Genomic DNA, 14,086 nt, shown 5'->3' with positions numbered 1-14,086 from the left:
GGGGTTAAGTAACTTGCTCAAGGTTACAAGGCCAGGTGTTTCTGGGTGGTTGTGAAGTGTCTGAGCCCAGATTCCATCCCTAGGTCATCCCGACACTGGAGCCGGTGCTCTTACTTGCTGTGCTATCTGGCCGCCCCGTTAAAGTCATTTTAATTGGTGGAAGTTTTCCTGGAGGATTTTTGGGACCTTGACAATAAGAGATGGGATGTGGCAAGACCATTTTTTCCCCTTTTCTTTTGTATTGGCTGGGGGTGGTTTCCTTTAAGAATGCAAGAAGGACATCCTCTGGATTTGATTGGTCTGGAGGACTAGGAGTGTAAAAAGTTCTGTAGCAGAATTTCCACTACCCTATGGGGATACCTTTATGACCTGGCACTGTCATTTCTGTGGTGAATGTGGAATAATAGCATTTTATCAATGAGGAATTGTATTCTTTTTCGCCTTATTCTAAGTAAAGTTGTTATTGTATTTTAGGACTGCCAATGTTATATTTTTCAGTTTCAAATCTTTATCCCCGGATTGGCCTCAGCTAAGCTAGGTCAAAAATACTCCTTGCATGTGGTATCATTTATATATGGTAGCCATTATTAAGTAAGGTCAGAAGAATTGACAGGTTGCAGAATTTGGAGTGGCTTCTTCAATGCATAATCTGAGCAAAATGAAAGAGGGGTGAGTCTTGTTATCAGAATATAAAGTGTTCCCTGACTATATCATATAGTTATAGGTAACATATCTAGTACAAGGCTAGGAAGGAGGGCAGAAAGGACAGAACAAAACCAAGTATGTCTATGAAAAGTATCTACAGAGGCCATCAGCAACTTCTGTAGGCCATGTAAAGGTATGATGATGTGCAGAACAGTGGGGAGGAGGTGGATTAGTCAGGCTCAGTTACAGGTACTGAGATCTTTTCCTTTCAATCTAACCATTTTCCTTTTCCCACACTACACAGATATGCTTTCTAGGCCATCCAGGGTGGGTACTTGCTTGGAATACCACTGCTAGAAGACTGAATGAGGCCTAGGTAGATTTAAATAACATGTACCCCAGGGGTGCAACGAATGTCTGAAGACAATATAATATCCACCCTGAATGGGAAGTAAAAAAATACTAAATGCCTTACTTCCTTCTCTTTTCAGTCCTACTTACAGCACAAATGTATCAAAAACCAGGTACACATGGAAAGTACTGGGCCCAAGTGTTGTCACAGGGGAAGAAAAACTGTAATTCAAAGAAAAACTAGTCACTGAAAGAAAACTAATTACTGAAAGAATCTATCACTGTCTCTTGCCTGGCACAGGGAAAAAGGCCTTGGGAATGGTGACTCAGCGGAGAGAATTCAGAGTTTTTGTATAGATACCAGATTCAGGAGAATATCATGAAAATTCCTTTTTGGCAACAATCGGGAAGGGGGGAAGAGAGGAAAAGTGGAGTGAGGAGAAAGTGAGAGAGAGGAAAGATAGAGAGAGACGGGAGCAGCGACAAACTGACACGACATCAAGTAGTTAAACCATTCAGAAGTCTCTAAATTAAAATTCTCTGCAAGTAAAATAGAAACGAATAAATTGTCAGCAAGTGAGCTATGGCACTCAAAGTTATGTAGCTACGTGTGCAAATGCATTCCCCAAATGAGTTCCTTTTTCTCAAATCCCTTCTCTTCATTTTCTCTCCCTTTTCACCACCTACCCTTCTCCTACAACGGAGTAGTTGTGGGGGTGCCGGACAGAGAGGAAGGGAGAATAGGAATCAGGATTGCAACCTTCCCCCAGAGAAACCAGCCCTTTGCTGACTTGAGTGAGGATCGCGGAGAGAGCCACAGTCCTGGGAGGAAAAAGAAAAGCGTGGGCTCTGGGAGGAGTGGAAAGCTTGACCCCCAAACCAGCTGGAACCATGGCAAGCTTTAACAGTGCGCCTGCCTCTTTTCCCACCTGCTGCAGTCCCTCCCTGCCCGAGCTCTGTGGCTTCCAAACCACTTCCTTCCCCTAGAACCTCCGGACTTCGCTCCAGCTCCACTCTTCCAGGCCAGCTCCGGGGGCCCGAGCAGGAAGAGCTCCAGGCACCGCCAGGGCCACTCTGTCACTGCCACCACAGAAGCAGCAGGTTCTCGGGTAGCAGCAGAGGATGCAGTGGCTGGGAGAATCCTGCCCCTTCCCTTCCCTTTCCTCCCTTCCCCTCCCACCCTCTGACCAACCTCCCCTCCCCCTCCCCATTCTCCTAGGGCCGGCTCCCGCAGCTCTTTGCTTCTATTGGTGGGCATAAGCTTTGTGGGGCGGGGCCAACCCAGGCCGGTATCACATGGAAAGCCTCAAAAGAGCTGAGTATATAGCAGAGCACATAAGAACCCCGGGCCAGTGTAGCAGCTACCGTCACCTCCGCTAGCAGACTGTGCCTTTGAGAATTTGGAATTGCATTTTGCTCACTCGCTTTTTAAAATACCACTGGATCTTACATGCCTCTCTTTTCCCCACTTCCACTCTATGTCCCCATGCTTCTGAGCCAGCAACAGGTAAGGGCTACTGTGTATTTTCTTCCTCCCTTCCCTCTTGCAGTATGTCTCTCCTGGGGGAGCAGATCTGAGAAGGCCCCCTACTCTTCTTTTCTCAGCCCCTCTGCTTACAGAGGTCTACAACTGTCATTCCGGTGTGGTGCTCCCCCACGCGCCGGAATCCCATATCATGCCTGTAATGCCTGTAGTTTGTGTGTGCCCAGGAACATCTCCAGAGCTAAAAATACAGACATGCTTGGAACAGTTGAGTAATAAAAACAGATTTCTCTGCAGCATCTGTTTGTGCTCATAACTTCCACTGCACCAGCTGTAGAGAGATACCGAGTTGGGAGCAGGGGGTGAGGGTGTGTGTGTGTGTGTGTGTGTGTGTGTGTGTGTGTGTGTGTGTGTGTGTGTGTGTGTGTGTGTGTGTGTGTGTGTGTGTGCGCGCGCGTGCGTGTGCGTGTGTGTGTCCGTGTCCGTCCGTGTCCTCTCTAAGGAAGAGGGGGACCAGGGAATTGATACCAAACCTTAATAGTTCTATCGTTCGGTGTCTGATGTTTTATTTATTTATTTTCCTAGTAGTTTAGAGAAGTAATGTAGTTTAGAGAAGTCTCTGAGCAGAATGAGATTTCCAAAGTTGCTTTGGTGGACGGCTAGGTAAGTGGGAGGCTAACTTTCGTTGAACTTCAAATTGAAAAAAGCCCATTAAACTTTCCTCTGTTACAAGTTTTGCCTTTCATTTTCCTATGCAATGTAAACTATTCTTATTAATATTGATAATGCATAGTTTGGCAGCAGTGTAGTATCAGGGAAGGATATTGTGGTGGAATGACTGTTCTGAGGAAAGATTGCATCATAACACTGGTTTATCATGACAATTCAAAAAAGAGAGAGAGAGATAGGAAATAGCAGACTTTTTATGGTTGCCCATTTCATTAGTGTGTTAACCAGCTTATCTCTGGCTTCAAATTTACACAGATTTCCAGAAAACACAATTTACCTGTTGTGTAAATGATGAGGCCAGCTGAATGTTATCTGAAAACCTTTTTTTGCTTATGCAAAGGATGCATGTCTCTTGTATCCTTTATTATTATTTTTTCTTCCACATCTCTAATCAACAGGCTGTCAGGCTTCCTTTAACTAACCATTGTGTTATGCATTCTGTACCTTACCTTTATACTTGTTTGCTTTTCCATCCTAACTGCCAACATTCAACATCACCACCCCCCCCCCCACACACACACACAGACACGTTCCCATGAGTATTTAATTTATTTTACCATCATCTAGAAAATTTTTGTTGGGGAGGCAGGGTTGTGAAAGCTGGGGATGCATTTTCCCTAACTTCATTTTAATTTTTCATACTACGTTGTTCTTTCTTTCTTCTTTCCTCCCCCCCCCCCCTTTTCTTTTGGTTCAAATTGGTGGACATCAAGAATCTATTCTGAACACTCATTAAGATGGATTTTTGTTCTGAAAAAGCTTTAGGCTTGTCTAGAAGCACAAGTCGTGTATAAAACTAGTGAACAACTTTCAAACAACAGTAATACTGGCTAAAGTTCACTATACTTTTACCTGAGCATATTATTTAATGTTTAAATATTTTAACAAAGTGGATGTTTTAATGCTACCTGGGTATATCTGCTTCATTACATGCACTTGTGTTGAATGCACATATGTCTCAGTAGGTCAGAATTGTTCAGATAATTCTCAAATTGAGAAATGCCCACCCAGGATTTTCTCCTCTTCCCCTTCCTCCTCCTCCTCCTTCTCCTCATTTTCCTCTTCTGTTTACAGAGCTGTGAAGAGGTTGCCTTGCTAGCACTTGTGCTCACATAGCAACATGTGCCCAGAGCATACTCAGGGCTGGTCTGTATGGCGTCAGCTGGGGAATATCTGCTCTAAACGCTCATTAGCAGCCCTCCCTCACAGCCCAGTAGACTTATCTTTCCCTCCTATAAATTAGAAATTCTTGCATACTATATTCCTAAATTTTTCCCTGAGAATCATTACCTTGTGAAGAAAATCAGTGGTTAAACTGATATACTCCCATCACCAGTTCTTGCAATAAAGGAATTACTTCAAAGTTCTTTTATTTGACTCTTCTCCCCTCCTTCATCCTCCACAGACTTCATAGGTCTCATCTTCACAACTACCTAAAATTAAAGTGTAGGGAGCCCCCCCGCCCCCCATCCCTTACATTTAATTTTGTCTCAAGCCTATAAATAGACTTGACGTGAACAATGCCACATGTAGTTTCTCAGTTTCCCAGTGCAGCTTTCTGCTCTGCTTATTATGGACTGGGATAAAATTATGGGCTGATTCTGGAATCCCACAAACCTCCTTTACAGGAAAGAGAATGTATGGTTTGAGTGTTCATTAAATAGAGTAATGATGCCATTGAGTTCTAGAGATCAAGGAGATCAATGGATTCTCATTTTCTCACTTCCCCTCCCCTCACCTCACATCCCTTCTCTTTCTTTTACCAGAAGTTCATTTAAATTTATGCCTGATTATTCCTGGTTATTGAGCTTTATTTCATGATTTTTTTATTAGCTGCCTGTTTCCTATTAGATCTTGTTTTGGGTGTTCTGGTCACTCCATAATACACAGGCACACTGGCAAGCATGTCAGTCTTTACAGTGAAGTATGAAGACAGTTATTATATCAAACTCTGACACATGTCCTAGAGGATCATTACATAATCAATTCCAAGAAGCCAGCTATATCTACATACATGACTGAAGCTTAGGAACATCTTTCTTAGGTGCTGAAGGATATAATTTACCAAACTAGGTGTTTTTACTTTGTTTCGTTTTTTGCTTCCAATTTTGAAACATCTTAAGTTGTAACATTTTTTAAAGGATGCTTTGCATATGGAACAAATTCTACCAGTGAAAATAGAACAATAATGGTCACTCAGTGCAAACTCTTTTCAAGGGTCTAAATACAGAAAGCTATTCATAGGAAGCGGGTATTGTGTGCTTTGAGGAATTCAAACAAATGTCCCAGGGATAAGCTTTCTGGAGAGTCCCATGTCAGAGTTAGTGGATTTCCTATAGTTGATTGGGGAAAGAGAGGAGAGGGGGATATGGGGAAGGGTTAACCTGGAAATAGCACAGGAGCAAGGAAATAAACTAAGGAGGTTATCTGGTCATGTTACATATTTCTCTTTCTAAAGTTCTGCATGTATCTCTTGATGCACTTTTGAGCCAACCACGTAACTTGGACGTTACTGTGGAAAAACATTCCTTTGCTATAAAGGATTCTATATCCTCAGGAATGAGGAAATGTGTTCTTTTGTCCAAAGTGAAAACTTCACCCAGAAGTAGACAAAATATTGAAGCAGGTGGAAGGCTAGTAGTACAAACGCAAATCCTTTTCATAAAGTAACTTGAAGCCCCACACAAATTGGGCATCATTTAGGTGTCAAAAGCTGCCAAAAATGTAACACGCATCGGAATTTTCACAGATGACTAATCTCAGGAAATATGTGTTAGGGCACATTCTTGCATAATAATTTGGGAGAAGGAACAGGGGAGACAGAAAAAGTATAATAAAGCAAGTATGTGTATTTAGTAGAAAGATAACTTGTCTTTGTTTTTAAAATGAATGCAAATAAAATAATAACAAAAATAAAGACTTACTTGTATGAGTTGTAGTCTAAGCAGTTAAAAGCAGTATAATGGATATTTGCAGGTAGCATTGTATGTAGATTGAAGAATTAAAAAAAAATCTGGCCCCTCTCATCAGAAGATCCATGTATTTGTCTTCATGACAGTGGAGGTATATTTTAGTGTTATAAGGTTTGTAAAATGCCTTAATGCACTCTATCCCATGCACCAGATTGCCTTAATTATAAAAGACTGATTTGACTAAAAAACAAACAAAAATACCCCAGACAATCTATTTCTGGCACTGAATCAAATTAAAATGATTGTTTCAATAATTCTGAAAAGGAAAATATCTTGGACTATGAGGTTTCAGCTAATTTATCAAGGAGAAATAGATGACATGTAGCTGAGATGAAACATTGAAGTAAGTTGCTTTTATCTAGGAGAGAATAACATAAAAGGTAGAAGCTGTTTGATTATAATATTAAATAAAGCTGAGTGGTTTCTCCATAGGAACAAATAGCAAACAACAGTACTTTAGGAGAAAGCATCATTAATGATCTACCATGGCTAACTTTTTCCTGTGTGGGAGAACACCAAGAATTGGAGCAACATGAAATGAATTCAGCTATCAGTTAACTCATGCTCCAGCACCACACTGTTGAACTCCAAGCTTTTTGTTGCAAATGGTAGCTCCATCTCAGGAGAAACTCAAACTCCTATTGCTAGGCAACAGAATCATTCCTTATCCCCTAGAGCAAATTGCCTTTCAGTCAGAATCAGGGCTCTTATCTGCCCTTTCTGCATGGTGGCTGATTATTGAGTGATCTAGCAAGCCTAAACTGCTTTTGTAAAGTTGGAATCTAGTGAGATGAAGTGGATGGAAGGCTAGCTTCCAAGTCAGACATATCTGTCCAGCTTTGATACAGATTGGTTCTGTGACCTTGAGCAAGTCACTTACCCTCTTAATGCCTCTAGGCAAGACTTTAAGAATGTAAGTTACTGAATATGTGCTGACCAGCATTGGTAGGGGGAATTTCCTCACCCAGGAGCCCTTTATGCATATGAAATCACAGGCCTAGCCTCTGTCACTATCATCAATGTTGCTTGCTCATTTATACAAGATGAACTCTGGTTTTTAAGTTCAACTAGATGGTAATCTTTTTTTTTAATTCCCATGTTGGATCCACAATTCCATTGGTACTCTAGGTACGGAAACCTAGTGAGTAGAGAGAGTTCTGACCTTAGACTCAGGGAGACCTGGGTTCACTTCCTGCTAAGAATAACTTGGTTGTTGTGTCACTCTATGAAAGTCACTTAATCTCTCTTAACCTCAGTTTACTCGTTAAGGTGAGGATTATAATAACGATCTCATTAACATCTTATAGAATTATTATGGGAATCACATGTGGTGATGTATATAAAGCAGCTTGAAATCCTTGAAGTACTATGTAAACATTAATGACTGCTACTCTTAATATTTTGCACCCATATGATGTTACCTAAATATCTATTAGTTGTTTCTTTTTAGTGAACTTTTTAGCCTTAGAACAACCTTCCCAGGTTGACAAGTGGAATACATTAGAATATACCAACAAGGGAAGGAAGGAGCAAAAAGGGTAATGTGAGGCAGAGCAATGGGAAATTGCTTACTCAAGATCATTGACAGTGCCAGAAGTCTGAAGTTTTGATGAGAAGACCCTATAACTAATCACTAATCCATATTTACAGTTTCACACACTGACATCTCAAAAAGCATGAAAGAGATAATCAGAGGGACAAAATATTAAGGGTTGGGAAGGGGGAAGGAAAGGACATGACAAATTTACATCACATCCTAAGAAAATGTTAAAACTTTTCAGGAAATATAAAAACAACTGATTTTTGACAGGAGTTCAACTTCACAAGATTATGCATAGTTCTTTATTTTCTAATTCATATATATATATATTTTTTTTTTGCAGAGCATATTCTCCAGATGACACATAAATTGCTAAGGTAATATCTGCATGTCAGTAGAAAATCCTTGGTAGACCCAAGGCACCTGGAGACTCCCATCTCTACAATTTTCTTTTCTTTTCTTTTTTTTGTGTGTGTGTTCTTAGCATTCAAAACTGTTTCTTCAAAGGGTTCTGCAGAAACTCAGACTGTTTTCTAAAGCAGAATCACTTCAGTCCACAGCAGAAGCGATGGGCAGTGTACGAACCAATCGCTATAGCATTGTCTCTTCAGAAGAAGATGGCATGAAACTGGCCACCATGGCAGTTGCAAATGGCTTTGGAAATGGGAAGAGTAAGGTTCATACTCGACAGCAGTGCCGGAGTCGCTTTGTCAAAAAAGATGGCCACTGCAATGTCCAGTTCATCAACGTGGGTGAGAAGGGACAGAGGTACCTGGCAGATATCTTTACCACATGTGTGGACATACGTTGGCGGTGGATGCTGGTCATCTTCTGTCTGGCTTTTGTTCTCTCGTGGCTGTTCTTTGGCTGTGTGTTTTGGTTGATAGCACTACTTCATGGGGACTTGGATGCACCTGATAACAACAAAGCATGTGTATCTCAGGTCAGCAGTTTTACTGCTGCCTTCCTTTTTTCCATCGAAACTCAGACAACAATAGGCTATGGCTTCAGGTGTGTCACTGATGAATGTCCCATTGCGGTTTTTATGGTAGTGTTCCAGTCCATCGTGGGTTGCATCATTGATGCTTTTATCATTGGTGCAGTCATGGCTAAGATGGCGAAGCCAAAAAAGAGGAATGAGACTCTTGTGTTCAGCCACAATGCTGTGGTTGCCATGAGGGATGGAAAACTGTGCTTAATGTGGCGTGTGGGGAACCTTCGGAAAAGCCACTTGGTGGAAGCTCATGTACGAGCACAACTCCTCAAATCCAGAATTACATCTGAAGGAGAATACATCCCACTCGATCAAATAGACATCAATGTGGGGTTTGACAGTGGAATTGATCGTATATTTCTTGTCTCTCCAATTACAATAGTCCATGAAATAGATGAAGATAGTCCTCTGTATGACTTGAATAAACAGGACATGGACAATGCAGACTTCGAAATTGTTGTAATACTAGAAGGGATGGTAGAAGCCACTGCTATGACAACACAATGTCGTAGCTCTTATTTGGCAAATGAAATACTCTGGGGTCACCGCTATGAGCCTGTCCTATTTGAGGAGAAACACTACTACAAAGTGGACTATTCGAGATTTCACAAAACATATGAAGTGCCCAACACACCCCTTTGTAGTGCCAGAGACTTAGCAGAAAAGAAATACATCCTCTCAAATGCTAATTCCTTTTGCTATGAGAATGAGGTCGCACTCACTAGCAAAGAGGAAGATGACAGTGAGAATGGTGTGCCTGAGAGTACTAGCACAGACACACCCCCTGACATAGATCATCACAACCAGGCTGGGGTCCCCCTAGAGCCCAGACCATTAAGGCGAGAATCAGAGATATGACCAATTGGCTTATCTTTCAGGATGTGACTTTAAAACACAGTCTGTTGTTGGTCAAAGGCACATTAGGCTGAAATTTGGCCTAAACAGTTTGCAGATGACGGTACTGGTGAAGAGATATATCAAGGCAAGCAGCCGCAGGGGATTGAGGCTGGTATAAGGGTTTCAAAGGGAAGATTGCAAAGTTGGAGCATTAATATAAAGCACTAACATGTCTTCGCACGATCAGATGGCACATATATGTTGTAGAATAAATTATTATTTTTGAGATAAAACTTGAACTTGCAGGCAAGTGTTGGTAAGGTTTGCAACTTTTCTAGGATACTAATCTAGGGAACACGAATGTTTTTAATGGCATAACAAAGGCAAGACTCTGCCTTAATTTTTTTGAAAAAAAAAAGCTGCTGCTAACTACATGAACAAAAATTATATTTTTGTTGTAGTGTAGTTTTTATTTTGTATAATTTAAAAATCAGTGTTGGAACTTTGGTGAAAGCTCACAATACTCTTCAAAGTGGCAAATACTTGGCTAGCAGATGCCAAACCAAGAGCTGGAACTTTTGAGGCCAGTAGATTTTTTTCTCTAGAATGGCTTTTTCTCTCCCTGGTTACATAAGGGGCATTATGTAATGCAAGCCAAACAGTAGCTTCCAAGGATCTCTTCTCCATGATTTTTAATGAGTTATCTCAAATTGTAAGTTAAACTACCTAAAAAAGAATACCAAAGATAATGCATAATTTTGCACAGTTGAGCTTACTTTCAAAAGGAAAACTAAAAATAAGCAACAATAACAACAACAACAAAGACCAGTCTGCTTAGAAAAAACAAAACAGGAACTTCACATCTTAAGCCTCAGTAGACTGGAACTGCCCCATCACTTTGCACCTTATTCAGAAGACAGAGCATGAGACATAGAGCCTAGGAAAGTGCAACATTTCCCTCCTTAATGAAACTCCGTTATTTTTAGGGGAGAAGGAAAAAGGAAGTGAAATTTCAAAAGATACACAGAGGGGGAAAAAATGACACAAACCGACATTTGTTCTCTGCTTGTTAGGTAACATCAAGCAAGGCTGCTTCAGAAGGTCAAGTGGGTTGTTTTGGTTTAGGTTGGGGTTATTTTGCACATTCCAAAACTGCTTCTAAGAGGTAGTGTCCTGGTCTAGCTGAGTCTACATTCTGAAAACTGAGCCATCCAGCAGGAAAAAGAGGCCATGACTGAACCCCCATGACACTTTCCAGTTCCAGTTACACTCAAGCCAGGCTCAGATGAGGCACCAAGCTGCACCCTGAGGTCACTTTCTCTTCCTAAGGGCATCTGGGAAGGGCTGTACGTGTCACATAGATCTGTAAATGACAGGAAGGTAAATAAGGGGAAGGTGTGGACGTGCCACTCTGATGCAAGCACAGGAAGAAGGGGGGAAAGGTTGTTTTATTTATTATTATTATTATTATTATTATTATTATTGGCCAAGGGAAGAGTGACAAAATGTAATCATTTTCTAGGGTCAAAAAAAAGCATTTAAACAATAAGCAAAATAAGGAGTGAAGGGGATGATTCTGTCAAAGAGTTGTTTTCTCCTTCATTTTTCATACTCATTTGAGTGTACACTCAGTGTTGGTCATTGTCTCCCATGGAGCCCTAAAGCATATATACATATATATATTTTTTTAATTGATATGCTGGTTTCTCTGAAGGCTATTCTTCTGCCTTATTTGCTTTAAAACCTCCTGCCATACTAGCTCCATAAAGAGACTTAGATGTTTGCTTTGAAATCCCTCATCTGAGTCCTATGGTTACTTACTTCCCCCACTCCACCCCACCCCACCCCCCATCCTATCTTTATCTAAGTCTTGAAGTCGGCTCTTATGGTATTAGATCACTGTATGCCATTAAAAAATAGCCTGTTCTGATGTCATAGTTTTTTAAATGGACATCTCTGATGATCTCTGGTCACTGAACATCTCTACCTAAAGGAAATACCTACAGCAGCCTGTGGCATCTGCCATCTCCATGGTTCTGAAACTGGGGAAACTTGCTTTGGAAGAATAAATCTAGATATAAAAGAGAATGGGAGATACTGCAGAGGGAGGTATGGGGAGAAGGAGAGGCTTTTAAAAAAAAGAGGGGGAGCAGTAGGGCTTAGGAATTGAGGGCACAAGGAAAGAACAGAGAAATGGATGGTCCTTGGCAATGAAGGCAAATGATTGCTTTAAGTGCTGCTATATGGGAACATCCTTGCAAAGTATGACAGCAACAAACCAAAGAGTATTCAGTGACATGTAAAAAAATGAAGACACCATTGAGAAGTAGATAGGCTCAGTGGAGGTTATTTCCCCCCTCCTACTTACTCCCCCCCCACCCCAATACTCAGAACCACCACTTAGAAGATTTGAGATAGGTGAAAGGGGTTGGGGTGGGAGGAGTAAGGACTGAAAGTGGCATATTTAAGTTTATTTCTAAAAGAAAAAAATTAAAATTTCTGCTGCACAGGTTTGGGGTTTCCTTTTTTTCACAAAAAACTTTTGCAGAAAATACATTTTTAAAAGTGTACATTTTATACAGTTTATCAGATATTTTCATATTTAAAGCCAAATGTAAATAGATGTCTGTAAAGAAAAAAAATGCCATAGGAAGTATAAATTTCAGTGCAACAAATTTTGTTAGCTAGTACCTGTATGCTACTGGTTAGCACGGTTTTAGCAAATATTCAGAAACCTTATAGGGCTCTTAATGCTATGGGTTTTTGTTATTTATTTAAGCACGGACTTTTAATTTGAAAATATTTTCTAGTTGCAGGCATTTTAAACAAGCTTTCAGATGGCTAATTTGTCAACAATGGAGACTTAGACAATGCACTGCTCTCCTTGCTGTATTTGTTTTCCTTTTCTTTTTTCTTTGCTTTGAACTCTTTGTATTTACTGACTGGATGTTAGAAGTTTCCTTACAGAACTTGCAAATCTGACACTTGGGTGCAGGTGGGAGCCACTGTGAAAGTGATAAATATAAATCTCAGAGCCTTCTGGGTTCCTCAAGTGTGGCTTCTTTATTTGCAAGCACAACTACCGTTGGCCTTACTTAGAATTGTTCCTCCTGACACTGCTTTAACCCCTTTCAAAGATGGTATGGTTCAGAGACTTGGGTGGGAAGTTTTCCCCCTGGGTTTCTTGTTATATATTTATATTTTTGTTAATGGGGGAAGAGAAGACTCAGACATAATGACTATATTTTGCTAAGTGAGACAAGAAGTTTTCTATCCTTCAAAGAGAATACTTGAATGAGACATTTTAATGTCATTAAAAATAACACTGCAGCCATTTCCAAATTCTGAAGTTATTTTTCCCCCCTTATCTCATTCTTGGTTATTATTCACTACCACCACTACCACCACTACCACCATCACCTCCTCCTCCTCCTCCTCCTTTTCATCGGATTAGAAAGTGCTGATTAAGTTTTGCTTAATTTGATCTATTCACTTCCAGCAACTTATCAAATTAATTCAATTAATCACCCCCATTCCACCCACCAAAGACAGGATCTGCTGAGTTTTCTTAGATTAAGTTCTGGTTTTCATGTTGAAATTATAAGGTAAAAAACCAGAAATTCTATATCATAGAATCTTTCAGACTCTCACTGATTGTTCTCTTATTAAAGATAAAGAGTGTTATACAATGCCCACCATTCCTTTTCCAACTAGATCTGTTTTCCTATAACTGGCTTTCAGCTCTGGCAAGATGAACAACCCAGGCATTTGACAATCCTTGTACATTACTATGTTCTTGTTTGCCATCTTTTTTTTTTGTATCAGTCTTCCTATTGTACTGCACAAATCATGGATTGTACATATTTTTATATGTTATGTCTTATTTTATTATTTCTAAATAAAATTCCAAAATATTAAAAAAAACCCTTATCTTAAGTATTTTTATACTTCCTTAAAAAAAAACACATAACACTAATGAATGGACAATAGGCTAGGACACAATGGAAAATCTAACACTTAATGGGACATAATCCCTAAAGCCTGGGATGAATGGGTGAATTGAAATGTAAAGAAGAGGCAGGTGCAGTGAAATAGCAAATTAACCTAATCTAATGTAAAAGGAGGCCTTTACCTTCCTCTTAGTCTAGAGCCAAAAACATAAAGAACCATGCTCAGGTGACATGGGCAGGAGGGTGGTATTTTGCATATAAAGCAGAGAAGAGCTTGGAAGTATTTAGGAAGCTTTAAACAGAAAGGTATTTTCCCCCCTTTCTAAGTATTCTATTTTTAGGGGAAGAATGATGGACTAAAAGCTCTTCTCAGAGTCAAAGAGACCTCAGATCCAGTTCTTCCTCTGATATTTACTGGTTTTATGACCCTGGGAAAGTTACTGCACCAGAAAAACTCTCCTCCAAAAGGTGACATTTGAACTGAGTCTTGAAAGAATCCAGGGAGGCTCAGAGGCAGAATCGGGTGGGGATTGGGTCAATCTATTCCCTATCCCTAAGCATTCTATTTTATTTTCCACATAGCTT

General features: G+C 40.3%; 1 protein-coding gene across 3 annotated transcripts; it reads left to right on the top strand.

Annotated features, from left to right (window-relative positions):
• The first annotated feature begins 2,310 nt into the window (after nt 1-2,310).
• KCNJ2 (potassium inwardly rectifying channel subfamily J member 2) lies at nt 2,311-13,475 on the top strand. 3 transcript variants are annotated; one of them, XM_069076530.1, is made up of 3 exons: nt 2,311-2,503; nt 8,064-8,097; nt 8,205-13,475. In XM_069076530.1, exon 3 carries the CDS (start codon nt 8,289-8,291, stop codon nt 9,570-9,572), a length of 1,284 nt encoding a protein of 427 aa, XP_068932631.1. In that variant the 5' UTR covers nt 2,311-2,503; nt 8,064-8,097; nt 8,205-8,288; the 3' UTR covers nt 9,573-13,475. The 3 variants fall into 3 exon arrangements, with proteins under 3 accessions (XP_068932631.1, XP_068932632.1, XP_068932630.1); XM_069076531.1 differs by lacking the exon at nt 2,311-2,503 and adding an exon at nt 2,566-3,142; XM_069076529.1 differs by lacking the exon at nt 2,311-2,503 and adding an exon at nt 2,566-3,142 and having other exon boundaries at nt 8,064-13,475.
• The last annotated feature ends 611 nt before the right edge of the window (nt 13,476-14,086 follow it).

This window comes from Petaurus breviceps, unplaced genomic scaffold (assembly GCF_028583685.1).
Source record: "Petaurus breviceps papuanus isolate PSGF00001 unplaced genomic scaffold, PetGlider_PUasm1.0 90925, whole genome shotgun sequence".
Lineage (NCBI taxonomy): Eukaryota > Metazoa > Chordata > Mammalia > Diprotodontia > Petauridae > Petaurus > Petaurus breviceps.
Note: the sequence above shows the minus strand (reverse complement) of the source record. Positions and strands in the feature narration are given on the sequence as shown.

Excerpts from the sequence above, each read along its gene's own strand:
- KCNJ2 (XM_069076530.1), top strand. The coding sequence starts at position 8,289 with ATGGGCAGTGTACGAACCAATCGCTATAGCATTGTCTCTTCAGAAGAA.